General features: G+C 37.1%; 1 protein-coding gene across 2 annotated transcripts in view; it reads left to right on the forward strand.

Annotated features, from left to right (window-relative positions):
• PRKG1 (protein kinase cGMP-dependent 1) overlaps window positions 1-24222 on the forward strand; it is a 1351832-nt gene that overhangs the window by 173274 nt on the left and 1154336 nt on the right. For both annotated transcript variants that reach the window (XM_062214515.1, XM_062214514.1), the window contains exon 2: window positions 5375-5541. In XM_062214515.1, coding sequence (XP_062070499.1) covers window positions 5375-5541 — 167 coding nt within the window. The remainder of the gene's footprint in view (window positions 1-5374; window positions 5542-24222) is intronic.

A 24222-nucleotide genomic window follows, 5' to 3' on the forward strand; every position in this document is an offset into this window, starting at 1 on the left:
TATGTGGGTGCAAACTGTTGAAATCTTAATGTATATTAAATTGATCTTCTGTATATAAAGAGAATTGAAAATGAATCTTGATGTAAATGGAAGGGGAGAGGGAGCGGGAGAGGGAAGGGTTCCGGGTAGGAGGGAAGTTATGGGAGGGGGAAGCCATTATAATCCATAAGCTGTACATTGGAAATTTATATTCATTAAATAAAAGTTTAAAAAAAAAGAATTGCCCATTTTTACCTAAGATTGTGTAGAAAGGCGATTTCTATCAAGTATATTTCTTGAATCCATTCAGAGAATTTCTCTGTAATAAGCAAATGGGAAAGTGGACTTTTCAATTCATTTTCCTAAAATTGAAAGTTTAGAACAACTCTTGTAAAAGCTGGCATTAAATTTTCTGGGCCTGGGGGCTGGCGCCGTGGTTCACTTGGTTTAACAAACCTCCACCTGTGGTGCCGGCGTCCCAAATGTGTGCTGGGTTCTAGTCCTGGTTGCTCCTCTTCCAGTCCAGCTCTCTGCTGTGGCCCGGGAGGGCAGTGGAGGATGGCCCAAGTGCTTGGGCCCCTGCACCCACATGGGAGACCAGAAAGAAGCACCTGGCTCCTGGCTTCGGATCGGTGCAGCTCTGACCATGGCGGCCATTTGGGGAGTGAACCAACGGAGGGAGTGCCTTACTCTCTGTCTGTCTCTCTCATTGTCTATAACTCTACCTGTCAAATAAATTAAAAGAAAATTTTTTTTCTGGGGCTATTATACAACTTAGTGAAATTTTTAAGGAATGAATTATGTTGGTTTCAGCATTTGTAGATTAAGTCACAGTAAATTCTTTTTTTAAAAAAAAATTATTTGGAAGAATGACAGAGAAATAGAGATAGAGATATTTAGAGATTGAGATAGAGAGCTAGAGAGAGACACCTCACCCTACTGGTAAGTTCCCAGAATATCTGCAATGACAGACTGGACCAGGCTGAAGCCAGGAGCCTGGAATTCTATCCAGGTCTCACGTGTGGGTGGTAGGGGCCCAAGTACTTGGGCTATCTTCTGCTGATTTTCTAGCCACATTTTCAGGGAACTGAATTGGAAGCATAGCAGCCAAGACTGAAACCATCATTCTCATATGGGATGCTGGTGTCCCAAGCAGTACCTCAACGTACTGTGCACTACACTGACCCCGTAAATTCTGAGGATGTTATAAAAATAATCTGGGAATATGCTGGAGCCAAATTCAACTGGTTCATGTCAGATTTACTTGCTAAATTTTCAGGAACTTTGCAAGTGGGTTGACTTTGTGTTAGCTTGAAGTTGGCCATGGTATGAGTTTTTACACCACAGAAAGTGGCAAATGCTACAAACTAGGGCTCCCTCCCACCTCCAGGAAGCCACTGTGTCAGCACATCATTATATGTAGCTGATATTCCAGAGACCAACAGTTTGATGATGACAGAAAAATAGGGCTTGTTCCAAAGAACCAAGTTACCTATATGGGTGTTTGAATTGAAAAAGCCACAACGTTTGGACATGGAAAGGGAAAAAAATGTTTTTAAAAATAGATTATTTGTACACAGAGGCAGATAGGAAGAGTCCGAAAAGAGGAATGTTTTTATATTTCCTTCTCATTCCTCTGAAATCAGAGTGCTTAATTCTTGCAGGATGTTAAAATTGTTTGGGTAGATAGCTACTTGTGATATCTGCTTTTCCCAGTTATCCTTACTGATAACACAGCTCACCTGATGTGAAGTGCAGCATCGTGGCTTACTTACAGTGGTTGTCTGAGACCATTTCTTCAGGTCAATGGGAGTTGACCTAAATCTCCCAGCCCTCAATGTAAAAGGACATAATGAGAATTATGTGAAGAGGTAGAGCTTTGAGTATTACTCACTGACAAGGATGTCTTTGAGGTGCGCTATACAGAGGTGCTGTTTCTATCTTGCTGTGAGGGCAGAGGGGGACTACTGATCACATTTCAGAGATTAAAAAAAATGTTGTTATCCTATATAGTGGGATAAATGATAAGGCATAGGTCCTATATTGATCAGTTTGTTTAACCAAGACTGAAGGTCATATATGAGAGCCTCTAGTTTGTTTCCTTAGTGATTGGGGATGGAAGGACTCCATCGAAAATCAAATGTGACGAATAACGTACTGAAACCTCTTCCACCGCCACTGCTTCTCCTCCCCGACCCTGTAATAGACCCTTGGAAGGTTTTGATAATCCTGAAGGATTGTGTTGGAGCTCATTGCTTCATCTTTTCTGATGTCTTCATAAAAGAGGTTAATGGAACTGCTTATGAGCGGAAAGAGAGTGACTTTGTTCATTCATCTTTAGATGGAGCTAATTATTTTCTTGGAAGAGAGATTTATTTCTAATCTGCCACATTTTTAGGACTTAGGTCTTTAATGGAGCACTACTAATATTTCCCAAAGGATAATATTGGGCATGTAGCTAAATAAGTTGTTATTTTGGATTGATCACATCCAGTCTGTATTATGTTAGAAATTTTGAATTCACTGGATGGTCTCACTTTTAGACCCAAATAAAATAAATATTTTTTTTTTTTTTTTTAGTAAGGAGAGACTGTAATATAACTTGACTTAAATTAATTTCCTGAAGATCAACTAAGCCCTGGTGTTTGGAAAACTAATCTTAAACAACAGTAGATCTCAGGAATTAACATGCGGATGACACTGATGCTGAAGTCGGTAGTGTTGTGCTTAAGGAACAGGATCACATGGAAATCATGGATGGAGACAAGTTTTGCATCTTGTATTGAAGACTCAATGTGATCAACTCTTCAAGACAAAGTTTTGCAAGCTGGAGCTTTTAATTTGTTTTATTAACGTTAACATACCAGAAAACGTGCATCTAAAGAGCCCTACTTAATGTTGAAATACCACAAAAGGGACTTTTAAAATGGAAAATGTCCTGAAATTGTCAACGACTGGCCGTCCATCATCATCTCTTCATGAACTGACATTTCCTGCCATCGTGTCAAACTCCACACAAGCTGTAGGAAGGAGAATCTTCTAAAAAGAGCCAGATAGAGAGCAGGCACAGCAGTAAGGTGGCAGCTTAGGACACCTGCACTCATATCAGAGTGCCTGTTTGAATGCCAGCTGTTCCATTTCTAATCCATACTCCTGCTAATGTGCACCCTGGGAGGCAACAGAGGATGGCTCCAGAGCTTGGGTTCCCATGTGGGAGATGTAGATTGAGTTCTGGGCCTCTGACTCTGGCCTGGCACAGCCTTGACTGTTGTGGGTATCTGTGGAGTTCACCAGCAGATGGAAGATCTCTGTCTGTATTTCTCTCTGCCTTTCAGATAAAATGGAAATAAATAAATAAAAGTTTAAAAAAATTAGTAATGTTGCATATACCATTAGTAGTTAACCAATATTAAATATCTAGTCATTAATTAAATGTGCAAGAAATTATTTTAATGTTTCCTCACAGGATAGTTATTTTTAATAATTGACATTTGGAATGAAGTTGTTTTTTTTTTTTAACATAGAAAACATGCCCAGTATAAGAAATTTTATAGATTTAGAAAAGTAGAAAGAAAATATGTAATCTCAACAGAGGCAAAAATCCGTACCTTTTGTTAGTTTCTTTTGTTCCCATTTCAAGTCCTACTGGTATATTCTATTGCCATCTCTTCTATTAGTGCTACTCCTGTTAATACTATTACGTCCGTTGTTAACCACCATTTACTCAAAGTCACATTATATTCTCGTCAGTGTTCACATACAGGCCTGTTAGGTTGATATTTTTAATGTCATTTCAAAGTTGATAAAACAGAGATTCTGAAAAGTAAGACTACCCACTCAAGAGTTTCATGGGTGACAAAGTCAGGTTGGGACTCACAGATACGTAATGTCAACACTTATTTTTTTTTTTTTTACATTTCGTAATATAGATGCTTTTTTAATATAAAAAAATTCTATATTCTCCCATTTCATTTAAGAACAGTTTGAGAATCTTATCCATGGAATTAACACTTTTTATAAGCTTATATTATAATATATCCTAACAGTGTATCCTAGAAATTTCTTCATAACAATTGTTTTTCATTGTTTTACATATATATTATGTATTATATATATATATATATACACACATTTGTATTTCAAACATTTATCACTTAAAGCTAAATTTTTTAGAGCATAATCTGTGAAGGCTAGGCCTATTAGACTGAGGTTAAGATGGACTGCAAAGCCCCTAGAAATAAGGAGGGAGGGCTAATTCTTCAGTGTTTGTTCTCCATTTTTTGTCATTTCCCTGAAAGCGACATACTAAGCAAATGTAGGAAAAGGCCAGCTTGTGGTCATTTTTTAATTAATACTTTAGTTATAAAATTCCAAAGGTACTGTTGTTGGGTTTTTACCTTTATGTGTTCAAAGTCTGACTTCTCTGATAATACCATGATTGTGTTCTTCCTCATAAAACACCTCTTAGTATCTCTTCCACTTTGATTTTGATTTCTTAGGAAATAATTTGGAACTTCTTAGCAAAGCAATACAATTATCATCATCTTTTTAAGTACTGCAAAACTGTCTTTATAACTATTGAATCCCAGTTACAGAACTTGTAAATATGTTTTCTATATCTAAATCATGTTACATTTCAAACATCTTGTTCAGTAGAGTTTTATCTGCCTAGTTACCTCAACTTAAGCTGCTTGAATAAATATTCTGTAAAGAAGCATGAGTTGTGGATAAAGAACTATCACATTTCTACTAGCTGTTTCAAACAGCTAATTAGGAATCCAGTTTCTAACCATTTTTATCCAACTTATTTCTTGAGCACTTATACTATGCCTGGCATCAGAGTAGATACTAGGCATGCAGTGGGGAACAAATTAAAAATGATTCTTGTTCTTGTAAAGCATAAGCAGTAGTGGAAGAAGCATACAAGAAATAAGTAAACACATTTTGTTTTTAAAATATAATTGCATACAGTATAATACATGCCTGAAGTTCTCTTATATTACATAAAGAGAATAGTATTTGTTCAGTAAAAATCCTTTTGTATTTTGTTCATATTTATTCTTCAACTAAACTACAGGCTTCAATTTATAATGTTTGTCTATTGGTTTTCCCACAATCTTTGTGGATATTAGAAGTTTCAAAACAAAACACAGTCTTCTGGTTTATTTTGTTGACCACTTCTTTATTAAATGATACTTTACTAAAAGGAAAATTTCTCAGTGCCTGTTCTGCTGCCATGAAACTACTTTGTTCTCTGGTCTTTGAGAAAATTACTGGATTCCTAACAAGAAAATGCCTTTATAGTGTGCCAGGGCACTGTGCGGCTCTGCTAGACCTTACCAGCTATGAAAGAGCTTGTCATATGTGCCAGTAACTCTTCCCTCTCTTGCCGTAGGTCCAAGGATCTTATAAAGGAAGCTATCCTTGACAATGACTTTATGAAAAACTTGGAGCTGTCACAGATCCAGGAGATTGTGGATTGTATGTACCCGGTGGAGTATGGCAAGGACAGCTGCATCATCAAAGAAGGAGACGTGGGGTCACTGGTGTATGTCATGGAAGGTATGGCTTGTAACCCTGGTCCTCTCGCATTCATCGTATTGCTTTTTCATCTTATCAGCCTACACACAGATGGCAGTGCATTACATGAGGCAATTTCATTTTTCTTTATTTTGTTAAGAAACAGTGTGAAAAGAGGTGAAACACTACTTGGTACAGTGGTTGACTAATTATGTGAAGTTTTTGTGTTTAGAATATTAACATGAGGATCCAGTATTTTGTAGACATGCGGAAGGATGATAATATAAAAATGCTCTTTATTATACTGAATAATACCATATTCTGTCAGATCATTGAGCAAACTCAGAAAATTTCAAAGAGAGTTCAAGGTCATTGGAAGTGTTTTTGGTCAGGTGATCAGCATCTTGAGCTGAACTTGTGACTTTTAATATATGATGAACGTTTCTGCTTTAAAAGAAAATGCTTTTGCTAGCTTATGTGTATAATAGAGGTGGACTATAAAGACAGGCGTATTAGCTGGTTAATTTGTAAGAGAGGTAGCTTGTATAAAACCTGCACAAGCTGAGATAAAAAGTTCTGTGGAAGAAAACCAAGACACGAATTGTGTGGATGTTTTATGTCTGTGTCAGTTTTCATGATGCTTATTTATAACTTGGAATTTATAATAGATTTTTTTTGTGTGTAAGAAGAAAGAAGCTTCATATAATGACTAAACCAGCTAAGAAGAGAGTTCAGAAATGTCTCTAATATCACATAGTTGGCTTATGGGCGCCACAGTCGGTTTATTAGGTGACACCATTTCACGAAAAGATTCATGACAGTATTCTATAATTGATAAGTTTATAGGTCCTTAAGAGTGGGGGTGTATCTGAGCTGGTCACTTAATTTCCCTGAGTTTTACCCACCCAGTTTTTAAAACGGAGATACTGTTTTTTTCTGTGATCAGTTTTGAACTGGTGGTGGCTGTGAGCTCTGGGGGATGTTTGTCTGTTTCTTGCCACTGTGGGGTCAGGATCGGGTGGTTAGAGGCTTCCAGTGGCTAAAGCCAGTGATGCTGCTCAACAAGATAACCAGTACCTAGAGCCATCTGGCCCACTGCATCTTCAGTGCTGGCGATGGAAGTCTCTCTGCTTTCTGCCTTCTTTCGGGAGTTAGGAAGTTAAGATGAAATCATTTATGGAAAAATTTGATAGAAGGTTATCAGGGAAAAGAGATGAAATTATAAGGCAAAGACGTATGGGGATAATGAACAGGAATGATGAAAAACACAGAAGAAATGTATGGAGGTGAAGTATAGAATATAAAAATGAGGTAGCATATTAAGAACTACTAATAATTAGAAGCCATGTTTAAAGCATTTCTGAGATTATCACGTATCAGTGACGTCATATGATTTAACTTTCCAGATTTTTGTATTGGCAGGCTTCTTTTGAAGAATAGCACGATTGTATAAAGCAGTATGTACCTTTACTTCAGGCTGTTTTTAAATTCTGATTATTGATATTTCATCCACAAAACTAAAATCTGTAAATCCACTGGTTTCATTTTTCCTTCATCTTGAATATTTCTTATGAAAATAGACTTCTGAACAACCTTGTAACTATTTCCTTAAAAATATTCTGTTTATCCATGTCATCCCTGTTTTCTGGGCCTAAATGCAGATTCTCTGGCTATTTTAAAAGAAGCATGGAAACAATAGTATTTGTTGAATATTTAGAACAATGCAAGATATGTAGAGTGTCCTTTTTCTAAATATATAAAATTACTTAATCCTCAAAATCGTCCTGTGAGGTAAAGGCTGATAGTTATTATCCCCTCTTTTCCAGAGGAGACAATAAGGTTAAGTAATGGGCTCAGGTCTTAGAATTCTTGCAGAGAATCTGGATTTAGAGCTCATGTTCTTAACTATGGGGCTATGTATTACTCAGAGTTCCCCAGTGGAACAGAACAAATACAGTATGTGTGTGTCTGTACAGAAAGAATAAAATGCATATCTTAAGAAATTGGCTCATGTGATTGTGGAGGCCGCCAGTCAAAATCTGCAGAGTAGGTCCAGCAGGTTGGAGACCGGGGCAGAGCTGATACTGGATGTCAAGGCTGGAGGTGTCTACAGGGACAACTGCCTTTTTGTGGAGTCAGCTTCTTGTCTATCTGGGCTGATGGAATGAGTCAGACCCAAGTTTTGGAGAGTATCAGTTTTACTCAAAATCTACTGATTTAAATATTAATCTCTTCCAAAAAAATACTTTTACAGAGTCATGTAGAGAATGTTTGACCAATTATGTGGTATGATCATGTCCTAGCCAAGTTGATGTATGAAATTAACCATCAAAAGTCCAATCCTTGTCAATTAGGCACCCATACATATCTTGTTAAACTGTACTTCATCTCTAAATAAAAGCAATGAAAAGATTATATTTCCAGCTAACATGATGCGATAACCTCATGTATACCAAGAAATTTGCTACCTTTTCCATAGAAGAATATGTGAAATCTTTGAGTAACATTTACTCATCTGATGGATACCTCATAACTTGTTGTAAACTTAATAATACCATATGCTATGATATAAACTCAGTACATCTTTGCAACATAATAGAGGAATAAGACAAGGAAAAAAGACGTTTGTTATAAATGCACAATGCATGTGCACACACAGATACAACACACACACACACAGAGGAAGGGTCTTCAAGAAATGGATGAATGGATTTTGAAGCATTTTTGCAACAAAACAAACTTACCTTTTAATTCCATGTTTCCATGAATTTTGAATATATATATGAGGGTAATTCAAAATTCATATATATATGAGAATTCATATATATATATATATATGAGAGTATATACCACAATTATAAGAAAATGAGGAAGAAATACTTGTGATAGTCTTTATTGGTTTTCTAGGTAAAAGATAAATGTAATAAATTTTCCCCATTGCTTCAACATAATTTTTAAAAATTACATTTATCTTTCTTTTATTGCTAAATTGAATAAATAGCATGTCATCTTAATTATCTCTTAAGAAACCTGTTTTAATTATCCTGCTAAAACCAAGGCTCTAAATAATATATTGATATTCAGAGTCACAGATTTTTCAGGATACTGTTGATTGCCTTCTGCTAAACTCAGTAAAATGACCACAAGCTTACAAACTTATACTGATTCTCCCTTAAAAGGTAGTGCTAACCAACTCAGTGTAACTTTGGTTGATAGGGTACTTTTATTCTTATGTCAAAGCAGTTTAAAACTGAAAAAGGAAACCTCTGTCATTTAAATTTTTGTAAGTTTAATTGAGGAAATTTTTATTGTATAGTTTTTTTATCAACACATTCAATTTTCCTCAAATTTAGATAGCAGTATTCTTGACATAAACGGGTCCTTTTTCATATTTGAGCATTCATATTTATGAAGAGTGTACCATAGTAACCATGGATAAAGGAATCTCTCACAAACTTGCTTACTATAAAGACATTGAACAAAACATCTAGGGACTTTATGTAGAAAATCAGTCCAGTTTTTCATTTTCATCAGTCAATTTTTCTTTATTGAAATGAAGTGTTCTTCATAAAATGCTTACCATGTGTTTTCAGTGTTTTTTTTAAGCCTGGGCAGTGTCCCAAGTGTTTTTGCCTATCTAAATGCCAAAGTTTCTCATGGTTTTAACAAAAGAGAGTAGTCATATGGTTAAACTTAACTAATTGGATGTCTAGGGGAGAATAATATGAAGGTATTTTACATATATTGTCATGCATTTTTAAGCAAGATGAGCTGTGTTACTTTTAGATACTTAGAGTTGCTGCCTAATACAAGTGTTTATTTCAGTTTTTGGTTGGAGTTCTGTAGAATTAGCTTCTTAAGGTAGTAATAGAATAGATTAAGTTGTTTATGACACTGTTTACATTTTAATTATGTTCAGATATGTTAAGTGACTTGCAAAATAATTAATACAGTTTATTTAAACAAATAGACATTGGTCTTAATTATGATAGAACATCTGTTAATACTCTTACATTCTTGTCCTCCTTTTTGATCATAAAAATAAACTTTGGTCTACCTTCATCCAAAATAAAACAAATTCTGATTCACTGATTTAAAATCAGTGATCTTTTATTCTTCGAAAATCTACTCTAACATTCTGTATTGAAATGTTCTAATTTATATCCAATAAAATGGTTTATTTGCATAGAGGTCTTGATCTTACGCATTTCTTGTGACCTTTTATTGTAGGGGCATATAGATGGCATTTTGTTTTTAAAAGTGGCAGATGTCTGTTTAATGTTCCATGGCCATTGGTCATTTTGTGTTGAAATTTTTTTAACAACAGCGAGTTTTTTTTTTTTTTTAATGAGTTGTTTGTTAGTGATAATTTGTTTTAAGCGCTTACAAGCAACGTACTGTTTGATCACTATCTAGGTAACTGTTGAATTTTGTATCTTCACAACAACTTTACTAGGTAGGCATCCTTTTATCTGCATGTTAGTCTGTAATCTGCATTCATGTTGTCTGAATGAGGCTGTGAATGCCTGGAGAAATAAATAAGATCGCGTAGTAAGTAAACTGAGATGCAAGTTGCAACTATGGAGTTCTACTCAAGTGCTGTGCAGTGCTAACTTTGGAAGTACAGATTAGAAGTACTATAGTACATATTTATTATGTATATACTAGTTTAGGGAATCCATAAAAATGCACAATTTTAAGTTACAGGAAAAAAAATGATTTCATTATTTGCAAGGAGAAAATAAACCTCAACAGCAATAGTTCAAAAAGGAAACAATCCAAGGTATTTCCTATAAACACTCAGGCCTCTGCCTCCTTTCAACACTGGGATGTTTTCTGACCTCTTACGGATCATCTAGCATCCATCCCTCTCCTCTTACGGGGTCCTTTTTTTTTTCTAATTAAAAATGACTGTGATTTGACTTCATTCTTGGTCTACCTCTCTGTCCTTATTGTTTAGGATTCAATTCCACCATTTACCTTGGAGGCCCCATTTTTCTGCCTATAATCAATAGCATTGATTTAACTCACAATTAAAAAATGATTTTTAAAGAAGGAACATTCTTTTCAACTTATTCTGCAAATGTCTGAATAGGGCTTTTGCATCCTAACTCTTAAGTGGTATGTCATAATTTACATTCAGCTCTGAGGGGCTGAGGGGCTAGTCTCATGTTTAGGCTTGATCGTTCCTGAACTTTAGTTTTGCCATGTAAAGACTGGTCAGCTGCTTCCCTTTTCCAGAGAGTTGGGTGATCAGTTATGCTGATGTCCAGCATTATGTATTATTCTGTGTGGACATGACTCATGTGGCCGCCTCCTCCAACTGCAGACATCTACAACCTCATGTTGCGAGTTCTGTTTTCCCCCTGAAACATTTTTACTGCCGTTGTATGATTAAGTGAATCCTACATTCAAAGAGGGATTTTATTTTTTATTAAACTGAACATTGATGATGAGCCTCACTATGTCAGGTGGCGTTCCAAACAGTATCTGAGAGGATCAGGGAATTGAATTCATTTTCATATGAATTAGATCTCAGCAAAGTTAACATGAGAAACAGACTATTAAAGTCTCCAAAATCAGGTGTTGCCATTTGGCCTTCAGAGGTTTGCATGTTGATGGGAAAGCTATCTTCAGCACAGTTGTAGCACTAACACACTGACAATTATTTTTTGCAGTTCTCTTACAAGGCTGTTTATAATGTTATCTTAAAAGAGCAAGCTTATACATTGCTCTTATAAAACAAAACAAAATGTTTATAAAGGGTTGTCACGAGGAAAATCTTGAAATAATAAATATAAATATTAAAATATATTTTAGTAATAGAGGCAGTGGCAAAGAGAGCGGAGATATTTAGGGGACTCATGAGGTATGTTCATTTCAGGTTACAAAGCTTCAAAAAGGTCTTTAATTTTCTTGGGCAGGTTCAGGAAGCATAGTATGTATTTCAGAGATTTGACATTGTTTCAGATGTAGAGGGAAGGTTTAGGAGGAAAGGATAAACTATGTTTTAGATACTGAAAACATTGTCTCATGAAAAACATTCTGTATGAATCTAGATGACCGCAGAAACAATCCAAGGTTTAGGTGAAGCTCAACTGGGGAAGCTGGAGAATCGGTATTCTGCTAATTAAAATGTTCCAAAAGTGAAGTTAGCACTTGAGTGATGACAAGAACCTCCTCTCACGAGGCATACCAGCCATGACTACATAGCACCTGCCTACAGAAATTTTGTGTAGAAGGAAGAGGGATTCCCCATGGCTGAGCCACAGCATATCTTCATTCCCTTCCCTAAACTCCAAGATTGTCTTCAAACTAATATTCTACAGGTTAGAATATAAAAACTCGGTCCTCATAAGGTTTCCTTTTCAAAACCTTCCCTGGGAGGTAGTGCACATGTTTAATTTTTCTGTTTTTGAATGTTACATACATCTAGTAATTCTGCCACTTGAATTTTTTTTTGTACACTGCTCTATTTTATGTATACTATGTTCCATGTATTTATTTACCCTTTTAGCTCCTGATGGTATTGGGTTTCTCCTAGTTATTTTGCTCTCTGAAATGGTGCTTTTATAAATATTGTTACCTGTGTGTTCTGATAAATGTGTTCATTAAATTCTCTAGTGTACCTCTCCTGGGTCACATGGATTGTGAATCTTCAAATTTGTTGTATAATACCAACTTCCTTTCAAAGTGTTTTTTCCCAATTGTATCTGATTACAATTGACCCCTAAGTTTTCTATTTATTCCTCATGTTGGCAATAGTTTATATTGACATGCAAGTTTTATCAATCTGGTGGATATTGAAATGTCCATACATAATTTCAGTTTGTACCACTTGATTATTAATGAGGTCAAACATCTTCTCACTTATTTTTGGAATGTTTGTGTTTATTTTATGAACTTTTGTAATTTTCTATTTTTCTATTGGCTGACTAGACACATTTTGGAGCTTAACCACAATCAATTATATGCATTGCAAATATTTTTTCAATCTATGACTCTTTTGCAATATCTTCTGATGAACAGAAGTTATTAATTACAGTGTAGTCAAATATATCAATCTTGGTTTGTGCTTTCTGTGTCTTTGTGAGAATTCCTGGAAGGTACTACTTTTCATGCTATGTACATACTGACGTAACCATGAAGGCACATGCAAAGGTTGGGTATGGGAGGTGTTCTCTATAAAAGAAAGTCTCTATATACATAATCAAAAGGATAGCTGTCTTTTTCAAAATAAGAAACTAGAAAAGCAATAATTTTTGTTTTTGTATTTTTCCAACATATTTAAGAATTATCTCTAACTTGTCCTTAGTGACAGTAAAAGTGCTTTTAAAAAACTTGGTTATACCAGTTTCTTTTTTTATGAGGGTAGATTTTTTTTTTTTTTTGACAGACAGAGTGGACAGTGAGAGAGAGGCAGAGAGAAAGATCTTCCTTTACCGTTGGTTCACCCTCCAATGGCCGCCACAGCCAGCGTGCTGCAGCCGGCGCACCACGCTGATCCGAAGCTAGGAACCAGGTGCTTCTCCTGGTCTCCCATGGGGTACAGGGCCCAAGCACTTGGGCCATCCTCCACTGCACTCCCAGGCCATAGCAGAGAGCTGGACTGGAAGAGGAGCAACTGGGACAGAATCCGGTGCCCCGACCAGGACTAGAACCCGGTGTGCCGGCGCCGCAGGCGGAGGATTAGCCTATTGAGCCGTGGCGCCAGCCAAGGGGGTAGATTTTATGTTTAGAAGCAATCAAATTATTTAGTTACATATTTGATAAATATGGATATGTAGTTGAATAATACTTTTTTGTCTAAAATATATAAGGAGATATATATATGTATATGTGTATATATATGTGTGTATATATATATATATATATACTGCTAGAATATAATGGTGTTCAGCAATTTAAGAATTATCCAGCTGTTTTAATCAGCATCATTACTTGAAACTGATGTATTTTGAAGGGTAGTGTTCTTCATATTCATTTGGTTCCCAAGAGATTATGTGATTCTATAAAATAAAGCCTTACCCCATTGTGGTTTTATTGACATATAGTTCTCCACTTTCTTTATAAATTATTACTGTTAGAATTGAATTTTTTGTGTTAGGGGAATAGTGTGACTTTCTTTACTTTGGAAGATTCCTGACATTTAAAATAATTGAAAGTTACCATGCTTGTTTTGTTGAGATGATAATGAAAAGCTATCAATTCTGAAATTAATAATCAATATGACATTGGTAAGACAGTTCATGGCCCCTCTTAAACAGGTGTTTTTTTTCCCTCTTAGTATTATTCCAAAAAGTTATGAATTTTATTTCTTTGCTGATTCTTTCACTAAAATATCAATATCTCCGTTTTTCATTTTGAGAGAATGCCAAATCTGGAAGTTCAGAAGTATATTTGGTGGTGACAATGAAAAGCAAAAACAGCATTGCTGAAAAGTGAGAAGAAAATGTAGGTTGTAATTTCTTCACAAAGGTGTAATGACACATTAATTTTTTACCATGGTAGCATTTACTTCAGTCATGCTTGCATGAAAGCTGTTGCATAGTGTATGTGCTGAACATTTAACAGAATTCTACAGTTGTTGTGGGTTCATTTCAAAAACATATACATATGTTTCTTCAGGACTTTAACAAGATTTCCAGTGATTTTTGTGGGTGGCTGGATAGACTAATACTTTTAATATCCATCCCTTTAATGAGAACCCTTCAATGGTTGATAATCATTTTGGCATGCTCTCGAAGTGTAGGACAGCTGGGAGCTACTTTCCAGCACAGTGAATCTTTGTGGTGTGACTGCCATGGCAACAGCCCAGCCCAGCCCTGTCATGGAGAATGTCAGAATTGGTCTCCCAGGTTTTCAATGGAATTCTCCCATGACTTCACACTGGAGAAGAGAAACGCAGCCTGTACTTCACCTGAGTTTAGCTCCTGTTACATTGGAGAGCAGCAGGCTGAGTGTGATCTTTCTATGTAGGCTGTTCTATAAACTCTTCTGAAAAGATGAAAATGTTTTTGTACTAAAGCTGCATACATAGTAAAGAGAGGTGTAGAATTATGATAGATGACTTAAAATTATTAAAATCTATTCCTGGGAATTTGTAATCCATGCATATTTAAAATATCAAGGAACCATTATTGAGCATGTGCACATTACAGTTTTATTTAGAACCATTATTTTTCTGCCTAATCAGCTTAACCTTACTGAAGTGGATTGTTCTCTGTGTTTTACAAAACAACCCTATAGTATTCATAAAAATATATTGAGGAAATGCTTTTGAAACAAACTAGAATATTTACTATTTGCTGTTTACTATCTATATAACCTAACAAGAATAGTTAAGTCACTCTGTATACCTTTCAATATCAAGAATAATTGTTTCTTTTTTTATTTATTAAGAGAAAACCCATATCAGGAAAAGCATCTAGTAAGAGGTACAACTTTTTATGAAAGATGGTTTTTTATTTCACAAACACATAATGATGTATTTATAGAGGAAACCTAAAGCTTTCCATAAAATCACAACTGATAGTTCGTATGTTAAAAAATTCCTTCAAAATGCATCATACTTCTTTAAAAGCTCATTTATTATTCCCTGATAAAAAATAATGGAATAGGTAAATGTCTGTTTCATGTAGAGTTTGATTAATAGCCTATTATAATAACTTTCACAGAAAGCCACTTGTATACCCATCATAAAATTTATTTTTTCATTTTTATAGCTGGAAGAACAAATTCAGTGTTACATTTTATACTTGGCTCATATTTACAGAGCTTCACTTTACATTACTCTTATATTACATGGCATCTTATTTTGTTTTTGAATATTTAATACCTTCAGCAACATTCTTAATATAGATTTATGATGTCCCTGATGATTCATTTGACTATGGTACATTCCTTCAAATTAAAGCTGTTTTTAAAGCTTTTATAATAATTTGCTCCCATATTTGCAGTCCATATATCTTTATTGACTTGCCATATTGGAAATATACAGATGCATGTATTTATCATATTTATATGGTACCAAATATGTTTGTATGAATTTACAAGAAAGTACAACTTCCAACAGTCTGTATTGTGTTTTCGGTGATGATATCATAACATATAAAGAATGCTAATTATGATTCAACTTAAATTTACAAGAGAAAACAGGAGGTTTATAATAATAAGGATATTTGGCCAGCACCGCAGCTCACTAGGCTAATCCTCCACCTGTGGCGCTGGCACCCGAGGTTCTAGTCCCAGCTGCTCCTCTTCCAGTCCAGCACTCTGCTGTGGCCCGGGAAGGCAGTGGAGAATGGCCCAAGTGCTTGGGCCCTGCACCCACGTGGGAGACCAGGAGGAAGCATCTGGCTCCTGGCTTCAGATCGGTGCGGCGTGCCGGCCATAACAGCCATTTTTGGGGTGAACCAATGGAAGCAAGACCTTTCTCTGACTCTGTCTCTCTCACTGTCTAACTCTGCCTGTCAAAAAAAAAAAAAATAATAAGGATGTTGATGATAAGGCTCTTGAGGAAATTAAAAATTAATATTCAAAATAAAAAATTTAGTTGGGCCGGGGCTGTGGTGTAAGTGGGCTAAGCCTCCACCTGCAATACTGGCATCCCATATGGGTGCTGGTTCAAGTCCTGGCTGCTCCTCTTCCAATCCAGCTCTATGTTATGGCCTGGGAAAGCAGTTGAAGATGGCCCAAGTGCTTGGGCCTCTGCACCCACATGAGAGACTCAGAAGAAGCTCCTGGCTCCAGATCAACTCAGCTCCAGCCGTTGGGGCCATCTGGAGAGTGAACCAGCAGATGGAAGACCTCTCTCTCTCTCTGTCTCTCCCTCTCTGGCTGTAAGTCTACCTCTCAAATAAATAGAATAGAGTATTTTTTAAAAAACTTAGGGGTGATACAAGGCAAAATGAGCCAGCCAGGGACAGGTGTCTGGAACAGTGGTTAAGGCACCAGTTTTGGGATGCCTGCATCCCATATCGGGGTGCCTGGGTCTGAATTCCTGCTCTGATTCTGACTCTAGCTTCTTGCTATTGCGTACCCTAAAAAAATTTTTTTTAGTTGGTAATTTTATTTATTTATTTGAAAGTCAGAGTTACAGAGAGAGGGAGAAACAGAGAGTGAGTGAGGAAGAGATACCTTCCATCTGCTGGTTTACTCTTCAGGTGACCACAGTGGTCTGAACTGAGCCAGGCTGAAGCCAGGAGCTATCTGCTTCATCTGGTTCTCCCACTTGATGGCAGGGGCCCAAACACTGGGTCACCTGCTGCTGCTTTTCCCAGGCTGGTTTTAGGAAGCTGGGTTGGAAGTGGAGCAGCTGAGACATCAACTGGCACCTGTAGGCATGCTGGCATTGCAGGAGGTGGCTTTACCTGCTATGCCACCATGCTGACCCCAGTTGACAAATTTTTGAGCGTTATTTTGTGTGCCATCCTCTTAAAACAAAATTAAGTTGACTTGTTTGGAAATTCTTGAAATTTCTTATAAGCTGTAGGTTTAAGTGACTTGTTACCATGTCAATTCTAGAATTTCATGTCACATAACATATGGGAAATGTTTTGTAAGGTTAATCTGTTATTAGGTTGCATGTATACCAAGCATGCATTATGACACCACTGTGCTTTCTTCCCCTTGAATATGTCACGTTTCTACAAAGTAGAAAGGGCATTTGAGATTATAGCGAATATGGTCCGTGAATATTTGAAATTCCTTGCGTATTCTTCAACAGTTAAGAATAGCAAAAACAGTACTTAATGAACTCCTTTCACAATATGGCTTATCTGGATTCATTTATTATCATTTATTATTTATTCCCACATTCAAGAAATATCTGTTCAGTACTGATTGATTATGTCTCAGGGGACACTGAAAACATGAATGAATAAGACATACCAGTCCCTTCTTTTCTTTAGGCTTATTTTATTTATTTCAAAGCAAGAGTTAGAGAGTTAGAGAGAGAGAGAGAGAGACAGAGAGAGGGGCAGACAAAGAGGTTTCCCATCCCCTGGTTCACTCCCCAAATGGCCACAACATTCAGAGCTCAGCCAGGGCAAAGCCAAGGCTCAGAGGCTTTGTCTGTGGGTGCTTTCCCTGACCATTAGCTGGGAGCTGGATTTGAAGTAGAGCAGCAGACTCAAACCGGTCCCCATATGTGATGCTGGCATTACAGGTGGTGGCTCAACCCGCTATGCCATAGTGCCACCGTGCCCCCTTTCCTAGAGCTTACCTTCTGGTGATGGTGGTAGAGAACATACAAAAGTACGTTCTTCTGGAGAGAAGCAAAACACTTTCAGAAAGTGGTGTCATGTCCTGTCTGAGTGAAGCACAGCGGAGTGATGACCATGGAGCTGAGTCTGACAATAACTGTGTGGGTGCAGGTGGCTTCCTTGGGAGGGTAACATTTGAGTTGAAACCTCAGTGACAAAAAAGAGCCAGAAAAACAAAAGCACAGATAGAAGATTACAGAAGAAGCAAATAGCAATTAGAATGACTGTAAGGTAGGGAAAATGTGGCCTGGGGAAAGAGACAGAAAACTTACATATGAGATTTGAGCCATTGGCAGAAGCAGGGTCCATGTGAGGGACTTACGTAATTTTCTTTCTTTTTTTTTTTTTTATTCTAAGAGATTTATTGTGCAAAGGAAGAGTTTAGATTGAGAAAAGACCTGCTTTATGTTTCATGAGTACAAAAATGGATTGCTAATAATAATCACAGGTTGGAAAGAAATGAAATGTGTAGTGGTTGAAGAAACAAGAAGTCAGGAGACTATAGCCATGATCCCTCAAAAATGTAGTGGCGACTTGGGCCAAGATGGCAGCATGTGCAAAGTGTGGTGCAATTTGGCAGTTCATGGATTAGATATGGGTGGGAAAGAAAATTTAGGAATGGACTGTATGCTTTTTAAAATTTATTTTCATTTTATTTGAAAGGCCAAGACACCCAGAGGCAGTAGGGGAGGAAGGGAAAGAGAGAGATCTCCCGTCTACCTGTTCACTCCCCAAATGCCTACAGCAACTGGGGTTAGGCCAGTATGAATCCAGGAGCTCAGAGAGGCAGGGACCCAAGTACTAGAGACACCTTCTTCTGCCTTCCAGGGAGTGGATCAGCAGGAAGCTGGAATCAGGAGCAGAGTAGGAACTTGAACCCTCCTATTCCAATATGGATTGTGAGTCTCCCAAGAAGCATCTCAATTGCTGTGCCAAACACTCATCCCGAGTTGTATGTTTTTTTATGTAAATAATTGAATGCATGGTGTTATCATTTTCTGAGATGGCAAAAAATGAGATGATTTATGAAGAGGATAAATCAAGGGCTCTGTCATGAAGTGTGAACTCAGGAGGCCTATTAGATACCCAGTTGGAGTCATGAAGCAGGTTACAGTGGATACTCATGTCTACAGGTTCAGTTAAGAGATCGGAGAGTGGCTGTAAATGTATTGGTTTTACCAGGCATAGAGGGAAAATTGATGAAAGTACTTCTCTTGAAATAACTTTTTAATATGTGGCAGATTGAATGTATAAATTTGGGTATTTTCATGTATTTTATAGTTAGAAATATTCATAAATATTTTTTAGCTCTCAGTGAGGAATCTTTTCAGTAAGATGAAAATTCTTCCCTGTTTTACACCAACTCATATCCTTACAGCAGCTCTTCTCAAGAGCTCTCTTAAGAGCTCAGTGAGATCAGAAATATTTCCATATGAACACTATCCTGTTATTTGTCTTATGTTTCATTCTCTGGTGAGTGTACAGTGGAGGTTTTAGAGGCCAAAGGGTGTATGATATTACAACAGACTGAAGGCCAAACCAGAGAATACTGTAGTCTTCCATGAACTGAGACATCAATTAGATTATTGAGCTGTGTAAAACAGTGACATGCTTCTTATCAAATATTTTGTTTTATCAAAGCAATTACTTTCATAAAAGTACATGTAATAAATAAATTAAAATGAACATACTAGGTTTAATATTGTTTTCAAATGAAAAATATTTAAAGCATTTCTCACTTTTTATATGTAAAAAGAAGCATCAATTGAAGTAACTCACATAAGCAAAAGCTTTTGGGGTATTTCAGTAATTTTAAATAGCTTACAGAGTTCTCGAGCCTGAGTTTGAGAACTACTGCCTTAAGACATATGACATGAAGACTAATATGACCAGCAGATGTCTGTTGGAAAAGCAAGTGGGTTTAAAGGTCAACATATCAGACACGAATGCCCCTTCCTCTAAGTTACGTGTGTTTTGGTAAACTGAAAGGAGAAAAAATTTCTATAAAGGCTAGCAGTTTAACCTAGTGCAAATAACCAATATGTATAAGTAGTGGGCAAGTAACTTGCATTGAAGTGCTTATTTTTCTGTTAATTACATTCTATTTCACAGTTTGAAAGGTATCCTTGAGGCATGTTGTGGGTCTTGTTTGCATTCTTTCCAGTGATCCAGATTTGAGAACTGAATTGGGTTCTCCAGTGTTTATCCTGAATTAGTGGAGTAGGACATTAAAATTGTTTGGTAATTGGACTTTAATTATACTTCTCAAGGAATCAAATATTGTTTTAAATTAATTAGCATTTTTGGGTGGTGGAAATGCTTATTTCTCACTTTGAAAAATCTTCAAAGATGTACGATTTTAATCTTTTGAAGGCTAAGAACATTAACTCATTTAATACCATAAATGCTTTCAAATTAAGGGAGAGAATAGATTCTTTTCTATGTAGTCTAAGAGTAGTACACACTCCCTACGCCAATGTAAACCTACATGGTCAGCTATTGATTGGATGTCTTTTTAAAAATTCTTACAGCTAAATAAATATTTGAAATCTCTACACATTTCTCTTGTGATATGTTTTGCAAAGAGCTTTTTCATTTTCTAGTACATTTCTTGATATTTTGATATTTCATCACCTTGCTATTAAACATTGGGAATGACTTTAAAAAATCTCACTGTTTCAATTTGTTGTTTTGGAAAGACAACATTCTTTATTCTCACAAAGGCAGCTCTTATGAGATAAGTAATATTGGAAGATAAAAGGCTTACTCCAACTATGAACACATATGACAATATATTGTGATGAGAAATTAATTTGGGGCTTTATTTTTATGAAACTGATAGTATTATATTTTCTGCAGTGGTACATTTTTCCCATGCTCATAGATTTACCTTGACATAACTAGATTGCTGAACTAGGTTTCTATCTCATGTCTCTGTGTGTTTTATGTTACAGACTTTAGCCATTTGGTCTTAGTTGTCTTGTCGAGAAATAACCACAGAACTAAGAGCCATAAATCCTGGGAATGTAATCCAGATCCATCCATAAAGCAGCTATGTGACCAGATTGAAATGATTGAAATAATCCTCGCTGCACTTTACCTACTCACTCTCCTGCATTATGGATGACATATCCCTTTCTCTCTAATGTTTTCCCATAGTAGAAACGTGGGAGTCATTCCAGGATTTGTTGCATACAAATCCTACTCAGTCTATCACCCCATTGCTGTCACGTGTCCCTGTTTGTCAGTTACTACATTCAGGCCCTCATAACTTTTTTTCTGAATTTCTCTGACAGTCCCTTTAGGTCTTCGACTTCCATTTTTGACTTTTCAGGCATTTTCTATGCAACCATATGTAACATTTCTTTAAAAGGCATATGTGTTTGTGTCATCCCTGTGCTTGATCTTCCTGTGGTGACAAAAAACAGCTCCTTAGGACAGAAGACTACCATGAAATGATGGGGACAACGCATTGGAACTTGTCAGACTTGAACTTGAATTCTGATTTTGCCATGTAGCTGGTTAAATAACCTTGGGGAAATTTCTTTAACTTTCAAAGTTGTTGTTTGCACATTTGCCGAATAACCCAGCATCAAATCCTATGTCTGGGACAGGGGAGTGAGTTGTCATTACTCCTGATCTGCCCCTGCCTCCCTGCTGGATGCTGAACTCAGCACTCTGTGGCTCCAGCTCAACTTGCTGCATGCTCATTTGTCTCTCTGCCTCTGTACATGCTTTCCTCACTTGGATTCCACCCCCTAAAATCATTACCGCTCTTCAGAGTCAGCGTAGGAGCTGGCTCTGTGAGGAAGCCTTCCCTGTTACCTGCTGACCGGCTGGTCTTTCTTCTCTGTGGTTCTTAATTACCCTCTGTTTCCCCTGTCTAAAAAAATTGGTCAGACTGTGCTTTATTCATTTTATTTATCCAGTTCAGTCATTCAGAAAATGTTAATTTAGCCTATGCCATCTGGCAGGCATTGTTTTAAGTATTTGGGTTAGAGCAGAGACCAAAGAATACTTGTGCAAAATTTCTATAAACATGTTGCTTATATCCTAATGGGAGAATGCATGGCAAATAGATAAACAAATATTTCTAATGGATATATTAATATGTCTATATGTAAATATATGCATTGTGTGCATGTATAACTTAAAAAAATTCCTAGAAATGGAATTCAAAGGTTATTTTGGAATAAAAAATTTTTATTCCATTTTCCAAGAACTTTTTGATATTTCCTTATACATGTGTGTATATGTGTATAATAGTGATAAGCCTATGAAAACCAAAGTATAATGAGGTACAGGGATGGAGAATGATGTGCAGGATGGGAAAGGGATTGCCATGTCACACAGTGTGGTTGGGAAAGACCTCTATATGTTACACATTGAACAGAGACTTGAGTGAGTGCTAATATCTGCACATTTTCAAAGGGAGATATAAAAATGAGCAAAGTGAGACAAGGTTTTGGTTGACATTTGCAAACAACAGTGTGAAAGCCAGTGTGACTGGAGTAGAGTGAATCATTACTGGGGCGTGGGAGTTTGGAAACAAATCTGATGCGAGAGAGTTCCTGTGGCACTGTAGGCCATGCTAAGGAATTTTAAATTAATTTTTATATCAAGATGCAAATTCATAGAAGAGCTTGAGCAAAAGAGCAGCATGTTCTTTTTTTTTTTTTTTTTTTTTTTTTTTTTTTTTTTTTTTGACAGGCAGAGTGGACAGTGAGAGAGAGAGAGAGGGATAGAAAGGTCTTCCTTTCTGTTGGTTCACCCTCCAATGGCCGCCACGGCCAGCGCGCTGTGGCCGGCACACCGCGCTGATCCGATGGCAGGAGCCAGGTGCTTCTCCTGGTCTTCCATGGGGTTCAGGGACCAAGTACTTGGGCCATCCTCCACTGCACTCCCTGGCCACAGCAGAGAGCTGGCCTGGAAGAGGGGCAACTGGGATAGAATCCGGCGCCCAGACCGGGACTAGAACCTGGTGTGCCGGCGCCGCAAGGCAGAGGATTAGCCTGTTGAGCCACAGCGCTGGCCGAGCAGCATGTTCTAAGTTATGGTTAATAAGGATCTTTCTTGCAGGTATGGAAAATAAACTCTGGTATCATCTACTTCTATTTCTATAGCTTGCTGACCTAACCTTCCTGCTTGCTACCAGTGGCTACCAGATGATACTTCTATTTCAGTAGGAGGCATAGAGGTGGTAATAAATGGTCAAATTTGGGAGCTGTTTTATATAGCATTTGCTGTTAAATTGGATTGGTAATAATATGTGAGATAAAGTGAGTAATAAATGGTGATTCCAGGTATTTGGTCTGCACACTGAGAATAATAGAGTTGCCTTTTACAAAAATTGAGATGCCTAATTACAGAACAAGACTGTCAAGGAATATCTAGTGTACATTAATTGTTTGCTTGTTTATTATGTCAAGGATTGGTTACATTGTAATAACAAAGAACTCTCAAAATGCGGGGGTACAAATAAAATATAATTTATCCGTCTTTCACATAGTGTCCTAGAGGTGAGTGGAGGAGGCTGATGAAGCAGCCATACTCCATATTATTGTTCCAGCACCCATTTGCCTCCCATCCTGTTACACCAGCATCACCCAGGAGTTGTCATTGTATCTGCACTTTAAGCCAGATCATTGTCTTAGCAATGTCCCATTCCATGGGAAGAGGAAGTTAAGGACAGGGCACCTAGCTTCATGCTTGCCCAAAATTGTGCCCTTCACCTACTCTCATCCTGTGTCCAGCACTTCCCTACACAAAGGCTAGAACAAAAGTACTCTCTGTGAAGGCAACTATCTATTTAGTGAAAATTTGATGAAGAATTCCCTTTTTAAGTGGAGGGGATAGATTCTAGGAAATCTTATGCTATATTTGTCTTTTTCTCATAAGAAAGACAAGGTTGTGGTTGACATTTGCAAACAACAGTATATGGTCAGGAACTACTATGTTCTCTTGAACTCAATACTTATCATAGTAGCTGCACACATTACATTTTCATTCCCTTTTGGTTTCCTTCATAAAAAGTTTATTATGTACTGATAGAATCAAAAAGGGAGAGAACGATCCAACATGGGAAGTGGGAGACACAGCAGACTCATAGAATGGCAGATGTCCTAAACAGCACTGTAGCCTCAGAATCAGCCCTTAAGGCATTCGGATCTGGCTGAAGAGCCCATGAGAGTATTGTAGGCATGGAAAGCCAAGACACTCTGGGGAAAAAAAAAAAAAAAAAGAAGACCTAAATGAAAGATCTCTGCGAGTGAGATCCCAGTGGAAAGAACAGGGCCATCAAAGAAGGAGGTACCTTTCTCTGAAGGGAGGAGAGAACTTCCACTTTGACTATGACCCTGTCGGAATAAGATCGAAGTCGGCGAACCCTAAAGGCTTCCATAGCCTTGGCAACTCATGATTAGAGCCTAGGGAGATTACTAATGCCATAAACAAGAGT

This window comes from Lepus europaeus, chromosome 17, assembly GCF_033115175.1.
Source record: "Lepus europaeus isolate LE1 chromosome 17, mLepTim1.pri, whole genome shotgun sequence".
Classification (NCBI taxonomy): Eukaryota; Metazoa; Chordata; class Mammalia; order Lagomorpha; family Leporidae; genus Lepus; species Lepus europaeus.